General features: G+C 52.6%; 1 protein-coding gene across 1 annotated transcript in view; it reads right to left on the reverse strand.

The window, feature by feature from the left end:
- MROH2A (maestro heat like repeat family member 2A) overlaps positions 1-20,097 on the reverse strand; it is a 42,619-nt gene extending 22,522 nt beyond the window's left edge. The window contains exons 1-20 of the mRNA XM_088021946.1: positions 20,022-20,097; positions 18,940-19,038; positions 18,514-18,695; positions 15,389-15,520; positions 15,005-15,167; positions 13,244-13,342; positions 12,623-12,774; positions 11,982-12,125; positions 10,564-10,656; positions 10,223-10,301; positions 9,972-10,085; positions 8,341-8,417; positions 7,256-7,375; positions 6,847-6,957; positions 5,874-6,060; positions 5,631-5,633; positions 5,051-5,091; positions 4,265-4,406; positions 3,955-4,007; positions 3,396-3,503 (exon numbers count right to left, since the gene is read on the reverse strand). Coding sequence (XP_087878072.1) covers positions 3,396-3,503; positions 3,955-4,007; positions 4,265-4,406; positions 5,051-5,091; positions 5,631-5,633; positions 5,874-6,060; positions 6,847-6,957; positions 7,256-7,375; positions 8,341-8,417; positions 9,972-10,085; positions 10,223-10,301; positions 10,564-10,656; positions 11,982-12,125; positions 12,623-12,774; positions 13,244-13,342; positions 15,005-15,167; positions 15,389-15,520; positions 18,514-18,695; positions 18,940-19,038; positions 20,022-20,097 — 2,175 coding nt within the window. The remainder of the gene's footprint in view (positions 1-3,395; positions 3,504-3,954; positions 4,008-4,264; positions 4,407-5,050; positions 5,092-5,630; positions 5,634-5,873; positions 6,061-6,846; positions 6,958-7,255; positions 7,376-8,340; positions 8,418-9,971; positions 10,086-10,222; positions 10,302-10,563; positions 10,657-11,981; positions 12,126-12,622; positions 12,775-13,243; positions 13,343-15,004; positions 15,168-15,388; positions 15,521-18,513; positions 18,696-18,939; positions 19,039-20,021) is intronic.
- Positions 20,098-20,181: the final 84 nt, after the last annotated feature.

Here is a 20,181-nt window from a genome sequence, read left to right on the forward strand (position 1 = left end):
TCTTTCTTCCCCTTTGTCTTTCTTGGTTTCCTTTCATGCATATGAAGGCCTACCCCATGTCAAGATTAAAAAAAAAGCTATTCATTGGTGTATGCTCCTAGTCGTTCCATGGTTTTCTTTCATTTCGTACACTTCAATCTTTGATCTGTTCCCAGAGAGTAAATCCTTCCTTCTCGAGCTTTACTGTCAATACATTCTTAACAATTCAGGTGAACTTTGGAAATAATCTAGTCAAATTCCATAAAAGTGCTCAGTGTCCACAAAAACTCCTTTTGGGAATTTGATGGGGAGTACAATGTACGGCACATTAATTTGAGCAACGTGGACACCTCTCCAACATTGAGACTTCTCATCCAAGAACAAGATTGTGTCAATGTCATCCAGTTTCTTTCAGTGTCCCTGCACCTCCTTGTCATTTTGTGCTCCTCACATATGTCACGTAGTCAATAATTTATTCGATTACATATTTACGTTGTGTTGCTACTTGTAATGGGATCTTTCTTCATCAAATCATATTTTTGTTTTATTTGTATGTGGGAGAGAATGATTTCTGCATATCAATTTTGGGAGAAGACTGGCTCTGACCACTGGGGCTGCAGGTCTGGAGGCTACTGGTGATCACCTTGCCCTGTCGTAGAGGTGCCAGTTGAGCGGCGAAGAGACAGGAGGGTTCTGGTGAAGTTCCTTAAGCCACTGTATCCAACTGCGCCTTCCTAAGTTTTCTAATCCTACTTGCTGATTTACCTTCCCTAAGCTAGGTGATCTGTTGAAATATGATTGAATTCTATGCATTTGCTTATCAAATACTATATACAACTTTCTTTTTTAAGAAAGGCAGATTACCGCGTGCAGCGCCTCATTTGGATGTGTCTGGGGTCTTGGAAGCCTGACTATGCTATGTTCTCTTCTAAATGGACCTTGAGAGCTTGTTGGGAGGGTCTAGCCAGGGAAGCTACTTCTATACCCTTGACCAAGAAACGGTCCTCCTCTGCGGAGGAAGGTCATCTTCTTTTACCAGGCATTCCGCTTCAGGAGAGACACGCATGGAGCAGCGAGGGAGGACGGGATACCCAGCTAGCCAGCCAGATAATCCGAATCAACCCAGCAATCAGTGGGGTAACAAATGTCGCAGCCAGATTGCCCTCACATCCTATATACAACTTTCTTCCAAATGGACATCTGTCCTTAAATTGATATTGGATAAAATCTTAAACCTACAAATTTATGTTTAGCTATAGAAGATTGTCTGTAAGATATCCTTGCTTTTTGTTATTTTACATGCTCACCTATAAAGACTATCTATTTGAACAAACACAGTTTTGGGTTGAGACCTGTAAATACCTTTTCTTAGACATCTCATTGAGATATAATTCACATACTATAAAATTAACCCATTTAAGGTTAACAGATTCAATGGTCTATTCACAGAGTTGTGCAACCATCAGCACAATCTAAACTTAGAACATTTTTATCACACCAGCCCCCACCGAGACTCCTGTTGGCAGTCACTGCACATTTCCTGCAGCCTCTGGCAACCACTAATCTACTTTCTGTCTCTAAAAAGATGTCTATTCTGGACATTTCAAGTAAACAGAACCATATAATATGTGGTGGTTTGCATTCCTTTGTGTCTGGCTTCTGTCACTTAGCATAGTGTCTTCAAGGGTCATCCTTTCTGTACCATTAATCAGTACTTTGTTCCTTTTAATGAATAATATGCCATTGTACGGATAGACCACGTTTTGTTTATCTTTTCATCCATTGGTGGGCATTTGGGTTGCTTCTGTTTTTTGGCTTTATGAATAACACTACTGTGAATATTTATGTATACACTTTTGTATGGATGTATGTTTCCATTTCCCCTGGGCATATACAACTCCGAGCAGAATTCCTGGGTCATATGGTAACTCTGTATCTAATACTTCAAGGAACTGGTTTTCCATTCACACCAGCAGTATACGAGTGTTCGAATTTCTCCACATTCTTACCAACACCTGTTATTATGTCTTCTTTATTACAGCCATCCTAGTGGGTGTGAGGTGGTATGTCCTTGTGGCTCTGATTTGTGTTTTCCCTAATGGTGATAATTTTGAAAACTTTTTTTTCATGTGCTTATTCACCATGTACGTACCTTCTTTGAAGAAATGTCTATTCATATAGTTTGCCCGTTTCTTAACTGGGCTTATCTTTTTGTTATTGAGTGAGGAGAGCTCTTTATATATTCTAGATACAAGTCCCTTACCAAGGACTTAATTTGTAAATATTTTCTCTCATTCTGGGGGTTGTCTTTTCACTTTCTTGATGGTTTGATTTTCAACATAAGAGTTTTTAGTGTGATGATGTCCGAGTTATCTATTTTTTTCTTTCCTCACTAGAGCTTTTGGTGTTATATCCAAGAAGATTTTGCCCAAAATTAGCTGACAGCAAGTGTGAGGTTTATTTCTGCATTCTTGATTTTCTGTTACATCAACCTGTCTGCCCATCCTTATGCCACTACTACACTGTCTTGTTTACTGTAGTAAAAAGTCTTGAAATTGCAAAGTTTGAGTCCTCCAACTCTGGCCTTTCTCTTAATCATAATTACGTTGTCTGTTCTGGGCCCCTTGTATTCCCACATGAACTTAGGATCAGCTTGTCAGTCTCTAAAAAAAACAAAACAAAACAAAACAAAAAAGAAATGCCAGCTAGGGTTTATGACAGGGGTCACAATGAATCTGTAGAGAGATTTGGGGAGTGTGCCATCTTGACCATATCATCTTCCAACCTGTGAACATGGGATCCCTTCCGTTAATTGAGACCTTCCCTGATTTCAACAACGTTCGTAGTTTTATGAAGACCTTTTTACAACGAAATACACACACGTGATCATGAGCCAGTAGCTGGATGGGTCAGGTGTACACAACGACACCCAGCAATCTGCCAGTGAGGTGGGGACAGTTGAAAGTCATGCTCCAAACCTCAGCCTGCCTACTCTTTCTTTGCCCCTCCCAGCCTCATCAACTTCACTGCCGAGCTAGAACTCAGCAACCGCTTTAGGCTTCTGTGGTTCAGTGTCATCCTCATCATTTTCACTGCCAAAACCTGTTCAGACATCTTGATCCTTGCCTGTTGGACTCTGCCAGGAGACCACTTCAGGTGGAGAGTGAAGTGAGAAGATCAGGAAGACTGGAGAAGACACCCTCCGCCCCCCGCCAGCTTCCACAAAGCAGGTTCTTAGAGGAAAAACAAAACAGAACAAGACACGGAAACCCACCGGCCGGAACCCCCCACCTCTCCTACCAGGACCCTGTAGACAGCCACAGGTACAGCTGGTCTCACACACAACGTGAGCCTCCACTCCACCAGCCCTGAAGTCCCCTCCCCATCTGAACTGCCCTGACGCTGTGAGCACAAACCTTCTCCAGGGAGGGGCTGTCGAAGCTTTCGATCTGGTTGTTCAGCTCTTTGCTCAGACGCAAGCTCCAGTTGGAACCTCGGGTCTTCTTAAGGGAGTTTCTCAGAAACTGAGGAGACAGAAGACGTCGGTGGGCGGTGCCAGAGGCCCCCAGTCCTGTTCTCTCCCAGGCTCCAGGAGTGCTGTGTGACACTGAGCAGTGACTCACCCTCTCCAACCCCCTTCCCCAATCTCTAGATTGCTCGACTTGTCGAACCCCAACGCACTGCTAACAGTCTGTGGGCCTGGCGAACAGCTGTGGTTTTGGGGCTGGAGGGAGAAGGGTCACCCCTGTGCTGCTTTCTTGAACACTTGGTCCCCCAGGATAGAAGGCTCTCTGTTCTCTCCTGCTGATGGATACAGCTGTGGACATGCTTGGTACTCCCTAAGTCTTCTGTGACGGAAGAGGTGTCCTTTAGGGACTCCTAAGCTCTTCACGTGCCAACGCCACCAAGGCTCTTCCCATGCACCCCTCCCCTTTCTCCCAACCCAACCTCAGCAAAGCTGGATCACGTCTTTACCTGAATCAGCTTGTCCTCCCAGGCCTTCTGATTCCAAGTAAACTCAGTATGCTCTGCAGAAAGAAGGTGCACACATGCTGCTTTCTTCTGCTGCTCCCCTCTGGATCAACCTCCTCAGTCAGGCATGCGAAGCCCTCCGTGGATGGGCTCAGCACATGGTGCATTTCCCTCCCCACTTCCCCAAGGACCTAAGTAGGCCATACTGGTCCACCTTGAGCTTTGGTTCCTATTATTCAAGCCGTGTGATTCGTACTCCAGCATGCGCACTGAGAGGGGAGCTGACTTGGGGTTGGTGCCCCGGATGCCTCACCTTCCAGGTACTTGACCAGCAGTGGGATCTCCAGCTCCCACATGTCAGCCATGGAGGGTGCAATGCTCTGGCTCAGGGTCCTCAGGAGGTTGAGCATGGCTATCCCACGGCCCTCCCCCTTGTAGGGGGATGACATCAGCACCTGGGGAACACCAAGACTCCAGTGGGGCCCTGCCCCAGGCTGGGCAGTGCCAGGCATTTTGTTCCCAGAAAGAAGAAGAGGGGTAAGATAGTAGGCTTTCTCCCCACCCAGGCTTCCATGGAGTGTGGATTCACGCCCCCAGTCAACATAAGGAGGAGAACCGGGGCGCCTGGGTGGTTCAGTCGGTTAAGCATCTGACTCTTAATTTTGGCAGGTCATGATCTCAGGGTCATGAGATCGAGCCCCATGTCGAGCTCTGTGCTGGGCATGGAGCCTGCTTGGGATTTTCTCTCTCCTTCTTCCTTTGCCCCTCTCCCCCCCGCCCCCTCTAAAAAAAAAAAAGGAGGAGAAGGCGTAGGTACAGGACTCCCGGGGGCAGGCAGGCCATTGACAGTGTCCTGGGGATGCTTCGGGCCTGCTCGAAGGCTGAGCGGAGGAATCCGGGAGCATGTCCTCACCAGGTCCCTGGGCATCCGAGCACACTGCCCCTGCCACGTCTACCCAAGAGGAATGAGAGGGACCCAGAAAGATCTGTCCTACCAAGTGTCTAGCTCCCTCCTCCCTCTGGAGGCTTTGGGAATTAGGAACTAAAGGGAGAGGGGCCACAGGCCATGGTCTCAGTCAGGCCTGGGTGAGTCACTCACCAGGAGACGGGCCAACAGTTTCTGGGGTGCAGGCAGGTCCACTAAGGAAGAAGGAGATGCGAACCTGCTCCAGTCGCCAGGTTCATACCAGGACATGCCCCCGTGCCCCCATGCCCCTGAGCCCAAGAATGGTGCTGCCCTGGAAGGTACTTCCCCAACATCATCCCATTGCCCCCAGAACAAGAATGGATTGGCACAGGAGGGACCAGTGATCTGTCCATAAGGAACAACATTTTAATTGGTTTATCCTTGGAAGAGGGGAGAATAATGTTTTGGGTTAGGGCTTAGAAGATGTCAAGGGGGTGGCCGAGGCCAGAGTCCAGGTGAGGTCATGAAGAAGACCCCCCCCCCACTTGCCATCCCTGGGTCCTACAGGGCTCCCAAAATCACACCCACCACTGGCGACACCCATCCAGCCAAGCTCCAGGCCCATGAGAACAGCCGCCTTGGAAGAGCAGTGTCACCCCACCGTTAAGTGGTGACAGTCACTTTTTTGAACGTCTGCTGTTGACAGCACTGAATCGGGGGCCAGGGGGAGGGGGAGCACAGTATGATAGTTTGCAGAGGACTCGGATGGGACCCGCTGGCTCACAGAGACCCAGACAAGCCACACACGGGGAAAGGCTGCACCTCCACAGGGAGGGGTCCTGGGACAGGGTGCGGGAGGAAGGGACATGGGGAACGAACTGCCAAAGGAAGTTTGCCCAATTTTAACACCTCCTCAGACACGGTAAGGGTGGGCCTTTGGCCTGGCTGGCTGGGACTCCCGGCCGCTTCCTGAAAAATGCAGAAGGGAAGCTTCCCAGGACACAGAGCGGCCCACCTGCCCAGTCCCACCGGCTAGTGCCAGGATGCTGCCCACCGTGCCTGCTTTTGTGGGCCATGCCGGCCTCCACGTCCTCGGCGTGGACCTGGCGTTCCGCCAGGTTTGTGAGGCTGATGCAGATGGGGGTCAAGGCCTCTGTGTAATCCGTCTCCATGATGTAGCACAGGAGCCTCACCCAAAACTCCTGGGTCGGGGGGAGAGGGCAGCATTACCTGGGGCATCTACGGCCGTGTAGGAGATCCGTCAGGCTCGCCGCACAGCCCACCTGCTCTAAGCAGCTGCTGGACGACTGGCGGCTCCCATGATTCTTCTCAGTACCTCTGGTAATAAGGTAAACTGCCCCCCGGACAGGGAGCATCCAGCCCAAGGCCTCACTTAATGGACAGTGATCCCTTCGTTGTGCTATCATGGTAAATTTTTTCTACTTTTCTTCGCTATGTCACACTGTATTGCAATGAGAAGTTGGCACATCTGTTTCCCCTTCCGCCTGTGACCTCCTTAGGGTTATACTGAGCACTTCTAGCATATGCCTTCATGTCTTCACATGGTAGGAACTCACTGGATGCTTGTGGAATTAATCCGTTAAAATCATCTCTACACACACACACACACACACACGCACGCACGCACACACGCACCTGGACTGAAGGGGCTTTAAGGTAATCGACACATTACTGGTTATAAGTCAGTGGATACATATTGAGGCCCCGCTGTGTGCCAGGCACCGCCTCAGCCTCTGGGGGACTAAGTTCCCATCAAGGACCCAGCTCTGGAACCAGATCTTCAAGAACAATAGCTCAGGCAGTGGGAAGATCGGGGCCCCTCCAGGCATCTCCGACAGTGGGAATGGGAGAAGCAACAGCGTGGAATTCTGGGCATGCACCGTTCCCTTCTGAGCCCGGGGAAGGGCGCACACAAGTCAAGCCGTCAGCTGCAGGGGCCCGGCCCAGGGGGCGGGGGGCACACTCACGTTGGTCATCCCACTGACGGAAGAGGTTATGATCTTCACGGTGTCCATGGTGACCTTGTGGACCATCTTCTCCTCCAGGTCCCTCTGATAAAAGCTCTCTCGGTGATTTGTCTGAAAGCCAGAATCGAGGGGGTCCCGGCTCGTGTGCCGGCCGGGGCTTGCTGCAGTCTTGGGTGTGGTCTCCTCACCCCCGTGAGGCTCCATGCCCGGATACTGGGTCTCCAGAGTTTTCTGGACGGACTGCACACACCCCTACCTACAGCTGCCGTGTGCCCAGGCGCTGGTGTCATGAAGGCAGATTCGTGCGGGATCTATAGCACAGGTGCCGCAGGCAGACTCCTTCCTCAACGCTCTGGAAACCACTTGCACAGACCAGCCGCACCCTGGGCTGCCCATCAGGGCCACTCACCAGTTTGTAGGTGGATAGAGTCAGCTGCACCGACACGTACTTCAGGCCCCAGCCTTTGATTCTGTCCTGGTAACCGGACAGAGCCAACTGGCCGATGACGCGGAGAGTAGCCACCCTCACCTGAGGGGACAGGGCGGCGGACAAGCGGGAATTGGGGTGGGCTCCAGGGTGGGGGGCTTGGCACCTAACACCCAATCCTGTCCCATGAGACAGCTAGGAATTGGGGGTGCTCCGGGTGGGAAGGGGCCTTGGGGGCTACTGCCCACTCCGTCCACCACCCCTGCCCCACCCAGGGACTCCCCGTGTGCAGCATGGCCACCCAGGAGCCTTGTCTGAGCCTAGAGCACACTGCCTTCTCGACAGGCTGCTCCATCCTCAGGCAGAGGGGCAGGCTGACTCTCATCCTGGGCTCAGGCTTGCTACGTGGGGGGGGGGGTGTCTTCCCTTGACAGCCTCCACATTTTGAGAAGAGCTCTGCGTTAAATCTCCAGCCCAAATCCCTCCCCCGCCCCACCTCATGCCCTCTCCCATTTGTGCAGACCCTCACCCTCCCGGACCTCCCTTCCCCAGAGGCCGTGCCGCGGCCTCCAGGGCCTGCGGCCAGACCTGAAGCTACATTCCAAGGTGGTCGTGGCTCCAGTGGAGCCTGGACGGTGGGGTTTTTTGTTTTTTGTTTGGTTTTTTTAGCTTTTATTTGAAGGGTACAGGGTGTATTCCTCCGTTGCTTTTTTCAAACATAGGAAAGGTTTTATATAAAACCCTGAGGCAGCCACGTGGCTCTGGATGAAGCTGGATTCACTCAGCCTCTCCTCTGTCCAGGACAGTGTCCGAGACCCTTCATTGGGAAACTCCAGGTCCTTGACGAGAGCAGATGTCTCAGGAGCAGGACCACAACTCCGGGGAGCCTCTCCCCTCCAGCCCTACTCAGTGCTGGCCAGGAAGCTAGGTTTTCTAGCAAAGAGCCTTCGGCAGGCAGCCCCCACCCACAGAGCAGGAGAAGAATGAGGGCCACCTGCAGGACTTCCCTCTGCTCCCCCCGCAGAGTGCCCTGAACACCAACCCCTTCCAGGTCTCTGCCCTGTTACCTTGAAGCGGGTGTCACAGAGGGTGTTCTTGACCACCCGGATGGCCAGGCAGATGGTCCTGATATTCATTCTGGGCTCTAAAAGAGGAAAACCGGCCTCTGTAAGAGGGCTTACATTAAAATCTTCTCCAAATTGAATGTATTTTGATGTAAGCAGTAAGAAAACACATTGTCATCCTTTTTTTCCCTAAGGAGTTAGAAAATTATTCAAAAATTATTTTCTGAATAAAATCCATCCAAATAAATAAATAAATAATAAAGATAAAATAAAAATAGTATATGCTCACTGTAAGGTTAAAATAAAAACCACTCAACAGTTCAGGTGCGTCCCTAAGCTCATTTATAGATTTCTTGCAAGTAACCAAGGTCATGCTGCATACACTGCCCCATACCATGCTGGGGCACTTAATATAGAGAGGGCATCTTGTCCACGAAAAAAGTATAAATTGACTACGCCCTTTATGGTTGAGTCATATTCTACTCTGTGGATAAACTATCATTTGTTCCAGAAATTCCCTATAGAAAAACAGTTAGGTTGCTTCTAATGTGTTGCTTTTATGCACAACGTGCTAATGAACATTGCTGTCCAGTTACCTTTGGGCAATGAGTTCCTTTGGACAATGGTCAGAAAGTTAGATGGTTGAGCCCAAGTTTCGGTCCCTATGCAACTGAGCACTCAGAATGCTTTATCAATCTACACCCTTGTCAATAAAGTGCAAGAAACTAGTTTCTTATTATTCTAGCACAGGGATTAGCAAAGTATAACCCGCAGGCTAAAACCAGCCCTAAGCCTGTTTTTGTAAATAAAGTTTTATTAGAACACAGCCACACTCTGCAGTGTATGATCGCTTTTGCACACTTGAGTAATTGTCACAGAGATCATATGGCCTGTAAAGCCAAAAATATTTTTACTATCAAGCCTCTTAAAGAAAAATGGCTAGGCCAACACTAGTCATTATCACCTCTGTCTGTCAGACACATGAAAATGGTCTCATTGTTGCTTAAATTTGCGGGTTTTTTCAGAGAAGACTTTACTGTCAGTAGAATGTGCTTTATATACAGTTGCCCAGTCTGCGTACTGCACAAGGGCACCCAGTTTTCAACTGGGTGGCCCATGCTCTTCTAAACAAATCATGTACTTGCAGGGCCACATGCTGCCAGCAAGGGGTGCCTTGTTCCAATTTCACACAAAGGTGCTGTCTGAGCTGGTGTCATCGTTGAGGACGGGATTTCCCTTTTGATGGCAAGGCCAGGTTCAGAGTTTGGGCTTAGGGATTTAGAATCAGGAGTTTTGACTACGTTTGGGCATTGGGGCAGTGGGGCTTTAGGACTACACCTACACGATATAACTAGGCCTTATTTAAGGCCTTTGATTTCACATTTGGGGGTAGTTCTAGGATTCAGGTTAACAGTCTGAAATTCAGACTCAGGTGGAAGGTGGGATTCAGAGTTTGAGGGGAAGGTTGAGGGTGCGGGTCATGGGGGTCACAGTGCTGGTTAGGTTCAAGGGCAGAAAATATGAAGCAACCTTGGTCCACCCAGTCGTGTCTATAAAAGAGGAAGTGATGAAGGCCCAGATATGGGTGAGACCTGCCTCCCCGGCCTCCCGCCTGGCTTCCCGCTCTTGCTCACCATCTGCGCTCACCACTGCCCTAATCAGTGTCAGGGTCCCCACGCGGATGGCCTCCTTGCTCATCTCCATCTGACTGAGGAAGAACTTCATCAGCTCCTTGGGGTAGGACCGGGCTGCAGGAGGAAGGACAGCTTTACTCATGCCCTCGGAGCCAGAATGAGCCAGAAAAGGCAGCCCTGGGCCCAGGCCTCACAGGGGCTGGGGCTCCCGTAGGCTCACAGTGGACCTGGGGGGCGGGGGGGGCGCTCACCGAGGGCTATGAAGCAGTGTATGATCTCCGTCAGGTTTTGGCTGCTGTACCGCTGGTGGGCAGGAGCCCTGGCACACACCTGGGGAGCGGGCGTGCAGGGAGGGTGGGGAGATCGCACCTGGAGGGGGACGCAAGTGCAGGGGCGGCCCAGCGCCGTCGTGCCAGAGCCACGCGCGCACCACCGCCTCGCACCCCCGTGGGATGCAGGAGCCAGATGGGCGAGACGGGCGCTCCACCACGATCACACCCTTTCCCCTGGTCGGCCACACCACCTGCTGCAACCCACTTCCCACTGATCCACCCTGAGAACACCGGTTCTCAGCCAAGCTTGCTGGCCTCACCTGGGTGTGGAGTTCTGTGAAAATGGTGTGAAGCTGCATTTGGGGGACCGGAGTGTTGGTGGTGACCGACATTTCCAGGATCTGCCTCAAGACCTACAATGGAGAGGCGGATGATTGCAGATGACCTTCTGCCGATTCAGGGTCAGTTTAACTCTAGACTCTTGCTACTCAGCGTGGCCCATCAGCCGGTGGTATCAGCATCCCCCGGGAGCTAGTTAGAAATGCAGCCTCTCAGGGCACCTGCGTGGCTCAGTCAGTTAAGCGACTGCCTTCAGCTCAGGTCATGATCCTGGAGTCCCTGGATGGAGTCCCGGGATCAAGTCCCACATCGGGCTCCCTGCTCAGCGGGGAGTCTGCTTCTCCCTCTGACCCTCCCCCCTCTCATGTGCTCTCTCTCTCTCTCTCTCTCTCTCTCTCAAATAAATAAATAAAATCTTTTAAAAAAAAAAGAAAGAAAGAAAGAAAGAAAGAAAGAAAGAAAGAAAGAAAGAAAGAAAGAAAGAAAGAAAAAGAAATGCAGCCTCTCCGTCCCTGCTTCAGACCTGCTGAATGCAACCCTCCATTGCAGCCAGCCTCCCGGGAATGCCTACACACAGTAAAGCTTGCAAAGTGCTGTGAGGCCACTGAGCGTGGCATTCAAGGCCCTCTTCTCCTTTCTCTTCTATCCACCTGGAGATGAATCCCATTCTTTTGTCAGAGCGATCTACAGGCGGCCCCTTAGATCTACCACATTAATTTCTGCTCCTTGCTTTTAGAGTTGAGGAGCACGCCTCGTCTGCAGATGAGTGATCCCCTTACAGTACATTCAGCCTGGGTCACACCTCCATGCAGAACACTGCCAAGACTCCATCTTATGTGGGTTAAGGGCTGTCATGGCTTAAAGGGTCCCCCTAAAATGCATGTACACCTGGAACCTCAGAACATGGCCTTATCTGAAAATGAGGATTTCCAGGTGTAATTAGTTAAGGGTCGCACATGAGACCATCCTGGATTTAAGGTGGGCCTTAAGTCCAGCAACCGGTGTCCTTATAAGAAAAGGAGAGGACACAGAGGCAGACACAGAGAAGAGACCACGTGAAGGAGGGGGGGCAATCACACTGGAACGATGTGGCCACCAGAAGCTGGAAGAGGCAAGAAAGGATTCTTGCCCAGGGCCTATGGAAGGATCGCAGCCCCACCAACACCTCGACCCCTGGAACTATGAGAGAATCCGTTTCTGTTATTTTAGGCCACCCGCTTTGTGGTTCTCTGTTATGGCAGCCCCGGGAAACTAACACACAACCTCGCCGTGGCCTCCAAGACCCTTAGGGATCTCATCCCTTCCGCCTGGAACAGCAAAAACCCCACAAGTACCAGGCCCAACTTCTCCCCGGGTGACACCCAGCCTCCAGGCCGGCTGCCGCCCAGCAACCTCTCACCTGCGTGATAAAGAGCGCCTCCAGGTTGCCTCGGTACTCCGCCAGCAGCAGGGGGATATAGTCGTACAACTGATCCCGCAGGTCATCGTTGGGCAGGAGGAGGTTCAGCATGGGCTTCAAGGACTTGATGACCCCCAGCTTCACCTACCCAAGGAGCCCAGGACCCTCAGCAAGGCCCAGTGATGTCACCCCATCCAGAGAGTCAAGGACGCGTGAGAGAGGGGACCTAGGAAGTAGTCGAGGCCCCCGCCCGAGACCCCACAGGCAGGCAATGAGGCCGGACTGTCCCTGCGAGTCCCAGCTCTGTCACTTAGGAGAACCTCTCTGAGCGCCTCAGTTTCCTCATCTGCAAAACAGTCCCATCGCACAGAGTTGACGTGGAAATAGCTCCCCTAGGTAAAAGGCGCTGTAACGGGGACCCTCATCCAGCGATCCCGGGGCCTTTCTCAAGCCGGCCCCCTGAGGATCCAGGGCCCACACGGTTCAGCAACTCTGTTTATCAGGTCACTGTCTCTCTCCCGGGTTCTGGGAATGAGGCTGGACCCAGTGGTCTCTCAGCCCTCCTGGCCACACCAGCTGGGGAGCCATGACCTGGGGGGACCACGGGACCTTCCTCCCCACCCGAGAAAGGTGTTTCTCACCTCAGGGTTGTGGTTCCTCAGCCACACGGTCACAAAATAGCGGTACATGGGGAACAACTTCATGGCAAACTGATCCTCGGTCATCACAGGGTACACGCTGTCCTCCAGATGCTTCAGGTAAAACTGCACTGTCTCACAGAAGGTCTCCATGGCTGCCGAGTGGGGGGGAAGCAGTGAGCCCAGAGGGGCAGGAGGGGGACCAGGTGTCCCCAGACCACCTCCTCCAGCAGAGTGCACTCGCACACTTCTGGAACCAGCAGGTGACCCCGATGGCCTCAGCCAGCCAGGAAGACCCTGTCTTCGGCCTGACTTGGGCAGGCCCACCATAGACCCATTTTCCCTGGTTCCTCTCCTGTGAATCTCACCGTCCTGCTTGAAATTAGAGCCAGCTAAACTGAGTCACAGTGACGACTTGCTCCCACGAAGCCGCGTTCTCCCAAAAGCACGCGCCGCGGTGCTGCCACCCGTGCCCTGCCCCCTCCCCGAGAGGCAATCAGAGGCCACGCGACGCAGGCGATTCGGCCAATGTTCGGGAAGAAATGAACAGCCCGCCTCCTGTTCAATGAACCCCTCCACCTGTTCGCCGCAGCCCCTCCTCCCGTGACCGGGCCGGACACGTACCGCTGCAGATCACCTGGCGCATCTTGGCTTCAGTGGCGAGTCTCAGCATCGTGAATATGGTGGCCAAGGTGATGCCCATGTATGGCATGAACTCAAACACTGTGCAGTGGGGCGAGAGGAGGCAGGGAGTCAGCGGGGCCGAGGCGAGAGGACAACCCGCCGCCTGCCGCCTGCAGCCCCCACCGGGCAGAGCGCGTGGCCAGGGCCGCAGGAAACAGCATGGACGTCAGTGTGTTGGGAAAGAAAGGAGCTAGAAACAAGTGGCGGGGGAAGGAGCCAGGGACGAGGAGACAGAAGGAGGTGGAAGAAGCAGAGACAGCCGCAGGGAAGAGTGTGCAGAGCTGCAAGTTGGGGAGGGGAGACCCAGCGTGGCTCACGGGGGTACACGCCCGGCTCTTTAGGTGTCCCACAAATGTCCTTGGGTGAAGGAAGAACCTAGGAGACAGCCAGTGAGGAAGACGGACCAGAAGAGAGAGAGGAAGGAAACCGAGAGGTGGGAGGGGGAGTGAGGAGGGGCTGGGGGGGGATGGAACCCCCCCCAGGCCCGGTCCCTCCAGCTGCCCCCTCAGAGTGGCTAGTCCTCCCGGGCCCACTGCCTCTCTGCCGTCTCTCTCCATCCACCCGGCCCCGTGTGACCGGAGCCCGTGCCAAACGGGACACACGGGCCCCTGGGCCCTTCCTGAGTCACTAGCCTCGCAGGCTCCACGCCAAGCACTGTCCCCGAGTCCCTGTCAGCTCTCTCCCTGCGCTGGGCTTCCCCGGCAGGTGCTGGCCTCGCCGCTCCTCTCTCTGCGCCACTCCGCAGGCGTGGGCCGCTTTGAGCACCACCTGCATGCTGAGGACCCCGTGAGGAAGGCCCCCCCCCTTGCCCTCGAGTTCTGCATCCGCACACCCGCTGGCTCCCTGTCCCCATTCATCAGACGTCCCACATGCATGTGAACTCAGGGCACGCACCGTACAGCCAGCTGCTCAAACCTGAAGACTGGGAGTCATCCTTGGCCATTTCCAATTATTCCTTCACCTTCAGCACACATTTCATCAGCAAGTCCCATCCACTGGAGTCTCCCTTGTATCTCCCTTCTGTCCACCGCTCCCCAAATTCTCCCCAGCCCTAGCCACCAGCGCCTCTCAGGTACACACCTCTTATCCCTTCTCTGTCCACACAACAGCTAGAATGGTCTTCCCAGAACCTACCTTCCACAAGGCAACTGTAGCTTTGAATCCCTCAACAGCTTTCCAGGGCCCTCAAATAAAGTCCAGACACCACCACACGGGCCCTCCCCCCACCGCCCCCGAGGCCCTGACAGGCTCTCCAACCCCTCTTTTTTTTTTTTAAAGATTTTATTTATTTATTTGCGAGAGAGAATGAGAGAGAGAGAGCACATGAGACGGGGGGAGGGTCAGAGGGAGAAGCAGACTCCCCGCCGAGCAGGGAGCCCGATGCGGGACTCGATCCCAGGACTCCAGGATCATGACCTGAGCCGAAGGCAGTCGCTTAACCAACTGAGCCACCCAGGCGCCCTCTCCAACCCCTCTTTACACCATCTCCCCCACCCTAACTACAACCATGGTAACCCCTCAGTTCCTCAGAGGAACCAAGCCTTTTCCTGCCTCAGGGCCTTTGCACGTGATGCGTATCATTTTAAAAGTAGAAAAGAGAGGAAGGGGGGGTGGTCAGAGAAGAGAGAGGCAGAGACCAGGAGGGGGCGCCGGGCAGGCCCTCGGGGCCGGACACAGGGCTGAGGACCCGCGGGCACCTACCATTGCCGTTGGCTAGCTTCGCCAAGGTGATGATGACAAATTCGTCCGTGAGGTTGAGGGGCTTGAGGTGGTGCTGCAGCTCGTACATGACCATGCTGAAGTGGTTTCGGGACAGAGCCACCAGCGTGTCACTGGCCACCTCTGCCTTCACGTAGCCCTCCACCTGCAGGGGACGGGAGAGGGACGTGGGGCTCCACCATCCGCTCGGCCTTCATGAAAACCCTCCTGCCCCACACCTGCTCCGGCCCCGTGTGCTCCTTGGGCTCAGCCTCTTCTTGCCCCCTGAGGTCACTGGACAAGGGCCTTGCGCATCCCAGGCCATGCCTGCGGCCCAGCCCCTGGGCTGGTGGGGGTTTGGGGGGGGTGGGGGGTGGGCTCTCCTACCTCCAGGGTCTGCCTCATCTCCTTGGAGGCGATGGTGACCAGCCGCTGGACTCCCTGCTCCTCCAGCTCCCCCTCCTGCTGGATGATCTCCTGGAGGATGTTGTAGATGTTGACTGTGCGCTGGGTAGAAATCTGGGAAACAAGTATGACGAGTGGCAAGATCCTGCACCCCGCCCCGCGCCCAGCACCGTCCACCATCATCTTCCTCCACCGGCCCTCCTCCCATGTACCCGTGATTTGTAAGATACGTATATGTGATCTTTGCCCCCTTTCTGGCACAGACCTCCTAAAACTTGGCATTTCCTAAGTGAGGAGGGCAATCTAGAGTGTCCTTTGTTATGTTAATGGGGTGACTTGGAAAGCCTCTAAGGACGGGGGCTGGCTGCCTGGAGAACCAACCCTTCAATTAGAGGGTTGGACCTTTCAGAGGGGCTGGAATCTGAATGGATGAACCATAGCCAATGACTTGATCCACCGTGCCTCTGTAATGAGACCTCTGTAGGACGGGGCTCGGAACACGTGGAGATTCCGGGAGAGAGGTGCCCTCCAGCACCGGCCCCCTTGAAAGTCCAAGAAAGCAGACTGCCCTGCCCTTCGCCCTGGTGTGGGAGGACCTGAGGTCAGGAAGTGTGCCTCTTACTCTGCTTTGATTTCTAGATAGCCTTATCACCATTTTAAACGACCTGGTTTAGGACAGAATTGGACAAATAGACGGTACAACCCAGACCACGCCTGCAGATCCGCATTTGAGAATAACTCTTACTTAATCAGGTATGATGAGCCGCTCTTTAAAGGATGAGTGTGGGCCATGGCCTGCAAAGCCCTGGGAAGGCGACCTCTGCTCTCAGGTGATAGGGCGGTCACTTCCCAACAGCCCAGGGGCCTTGGAAAGTGTGGGCACCTCAAGAAGAAAGGAATTCACCCAAATGTGTATGTTCTCCTAGTGAAATCTGCTCCAGAGAGTTTTGGCCTTGTTTGCCTGGTCTTGGCATAGCAAAAAAACCAACAATTCTAAACTCCAATCAGAGATTCCTCATGAAAACCACTGGAAGGAAGAAAACTGTGAGGCCTCGGCTGTGCAGTACTGCCTGGCCCTGGACCAGTGTCCTTCTATCTTTTTTTTTTTTTAATTGCTCCCTAAAGATCCTTCTTAGACATTTTTTCCTGATTTCCCCCTCCCCCACCATGAAACCTTAACACCACAATATAGCATGTATCTGTTTATGGGCTATATACATCTCCGTGTTTTATACATAAAAAAACTAAGGTTTTCTTCATGTCCCCTCCTACCCCGGGACCCATTTTACCCACTTTGGGACAGTATCACCCCTGTTGAGAACGCATGCACTAGATTTCCAAAGAGAACACAAGGAGGTCTGTATGTTTAATTAACACTCCTGTAGCACCTACGTTAACCGTCAGGTAAAGTACAAGACCAGGCTTATCTGTGATCAGGAGGAATCTCTGGAGAATATTTATGGTCACGAGACAAAAACTGTCCAAGCCTTGGAAACTAGTATAAAGCAGGCACCCGAGGAGGTCTGGGTGCCGCCTGCAGAGTCTGCAGACGCTCTCAGATTATGGGGCCTCAAGGAGAGCATGTCCTTGATCTCCCGTGATCCTCTAGGCTAGGTTATGGCTCCATGGGGACAGAAGCTCAGTCTTAAGAAACTGATATCAATGCAAATGTTTCCTCCGTAGCAACAAACATTGTTCCTGTACATGGCAACGTAAATGAGTTTTGCCAGGTAGAGTATATAAATCTCTGTAAGTAAAATGCTTATCTTAACAGATTTTAATATGTTGCCGGTTCCTTCACTATTTAATGAATAACAAATCTTTGAAACATGTTCATTTTTAAAATACGCCTACTTGTTTATTGTCTATTTATTGCCGCTTATCACTGATTATGGCCTGGGTATTAATCCTGTGCTTAAATTTCTTTTATATTTCCCGACATCTTGGGGCCTCGCTGATCCTCGGGAGACAGCCCCTCCCAGGATGAGCCAATTAGCACAGGGAGCAAACAACTCAGCCCAGAGCATGCTTTTCAAATGCAAACCAACCAATCCAGAGCCTGCACCCCAACTTCCTCCCCCATCAGACTCTCACACTCGGGAGCCAGACGTCAGATGACCTGGACAGTCCTCATGCCCCGTGCCCGTTATTACTCAATTATTCAAATTGCCCCATCCTCCCCGACAGAGACCACAATATAGACCCTTGTCCACATTTTCTCCTCACTCCCTCTGCCTCCTGGCCAACCCTGATGCTGGCTCCTGGGGTCCTGCATGGTGTGGCCTGCCCTCACCTCCTGAGTGTTGACATCAGCATAATAAGAAAACCTGCATTTTATAAATCTGTTACAAAAACCCTTTGCCTGTGCTCCCAGACTCTGGCCCACCTTCCTCTCAGCCTGCACACATCTTTCCACAAAATCAAGAACTCCTACAAAGAACTCTTGTGCTTCCCACCCCCAAAGGCTACAGGATAGTCTAAAATCCAGCAGCTCTCCAAGTGTGGTCTCCAGAGCAGCAGCAGCAGCATCACCTGGGAAGGCGTTAGAAATGCTGATTCTTGGGCCATCCCCACAGACCTTACTGAATCGGTAAGTCTCAGGGCGGGGCCCAGTCATCTGGGTTTTTGAGAAGCTTTCCAGGGAATTCTGATGCTCTGATCCAAACTCTGCCCTGTCTTAACAAGACTCACTGTGATTTTCCATTACACTTCCCATCACTCCCTCCAACACCCTCCACCCCAGCCCCGACTCCAGCTAGTCTCCCCACTGGCCAAGTCGACCCTGTATCCAGCTCTGTTGGGTCTGTGCTGCCCTGCGTCCACCTGCTTCAGTCCTGCTCAACACCTTGTAACTAAGTCCGCGCGCCCTAGGACAATGGCTCCCAAATCCACTGTGTCAGAATAAGGCAGCTTTTCAAAAATTACGAAAGCCCCAGGCCCCTGTCGGCCCTCCGAGTAAGAACTTCACAGTCTCGCCCATCTCTGTGCCCCAGCACCTGGCCCCATGCTTGCCATAGTCAGTAACGTGCACTGAACCGTGACTGGGCACACAAGCAGGCCCCAGGTGGCCGGGCTCAGAGGGGCAGCCGAGGGCGAGCAGGACCCACCTCCGGCACCTGCAGGCAGTGGATGAGAGCGTTCATCACCACCGAGGGCTCTGTGGTGGCCTTCTCCGTGATTATCACCGAGGCCAGCGTCTTCCGCATGTCAGGACCTGCCCCGGCAGCGTCCGTCTTGGCTGACCCGCTGTCCATGATGTTGAGGAGGTTTGTGACTTGTTGGAAAGTACCTGAGACAAAGTGGCACAGGTGTGGTGCTGAGAGGGCCGTCACAGGAGGTGCTCCCGTGCCCAGGCCTTCCCAATACCGCACAGCTTCAGCTCCACCTGCCCCGTGATTGAGCCGGGCCTCCCTGTCCACCGTGCAGAAGGAGAAACTGAGACCGAGGCTGGGACCTGCCCCCAAAGAGTTGGTGGCCAGGACGGGGGGTAGGGGAGGGGGGCAGGAATGCAGGGTTGGGGCTGACTTTCTCACCCCTGTTACCTTGTTCCAGAGGTTTCAGGTCCTCCATTTCCTCTGATGGGTCCTCATTTGAGTCTGCAGCTGCTTCTGTCATCTCTTCCTCAACCTCCTCTAAGGGAGACCAAATTTGTAAAATAGTTGGTGCGTCAACACACCCTAAGATGACCCCCAGTGAGTCATGCCCTGTATGACCCTCTCCCCTTGAGTGTGGGCAGAACCGTGACTTGGTTAGACCCATGTTCTTTTTTTTTTCCCCCAAAGATTTTATTTATTGATTTATTTATTTGAGAGAACGAGAATGAGAGAGAGAGAGAGAGCACATGAGAGGGGGGAGGGTCAGAGGGAGAAGCAGACTCCCTGCTGAGCAGCAGGGAGCCCGATGCGGGACTCGATCCCGGGACTCCAGGATCATGACCTGAGCTGAAGGCAGTCGCCCAACCAACTGAGCCACCCAGGCGCCCTAGACCCATGTTCTAAGCAGTGGACCGTGGCATAGGTGATGGGAAGCCTCTCCCATGGTCACACAATCTCATACAAGACTGGAGAGGGATTCTCACACTAACATTGAAATGGAAACCGAATGACACAAACTGCCTGTGGAAGGGGCCATGTGGCAAGAAAGTGAGGGCCCCAGTCCTACAACCACAAGGAACTGGATTTTGCCAACAACCACATAAGCTTGGAAGAGAACCGAGCTCCAGAGAGGACACGGCCCTGTTCACACCTTGAATGCAGCCTGTGAGACCCTACCCACCCAGAATCCTGACCCACAGGAACTGTGTGATAATAGATGGGTGTTGTTTTAAGGCATGAAGTCAATTCACTTGTTACACAGCAGTAGCTAACTAATACACTTCATTAAGAAGGGCTCTTCCTCTCTCTTCTCTCGATACTGAAAACTAATGATTAACAAGAAATCCACCTTAGCTGCCCTCATTGCTCCTCTCAAGGGGCTTTTGCAACATCAGCAGCTTCTTAAGGGTTGGCAAACAACACAGATGTCAAAATGGAGGGCTGAACACTCCCAGATCTGTCCTGTGCTCGTTCCCTCCTGGGAATCCTTTAAAGAGCTACTCTGGGACCTAAATACTGACCTTTCCTTGGAGTCCTTTCCTGGATGGAACAAAAATATACCACAAGAAAAAGCCCCGTTCTTTGCCTAATACACATCGATGGTAATGTGGACAATAGCAGGAGGGGTTGTCGAAGAAGTGGGGCAGTTGGCTTCTCAGTTGTAATGCGGGTGAGGAATGG

Source organism: Eumetopias jubatus, unplaced genomic scaffold, assembly GCF_037043125.1.
Source record: "Eumetopias jubatus isolate StellerSeaLion01/CBP00866 unplaced genomic scaffold, mEumJub1_p1.0 scaffold_3, whole genome shotgun sequence".
NCBI classification, from domain to species: Eukaryota; Metazoa; Chordata; class Mammalia; order Carnivora; family Otariidae; genus Eumetopias; species Eumetopias jubatus.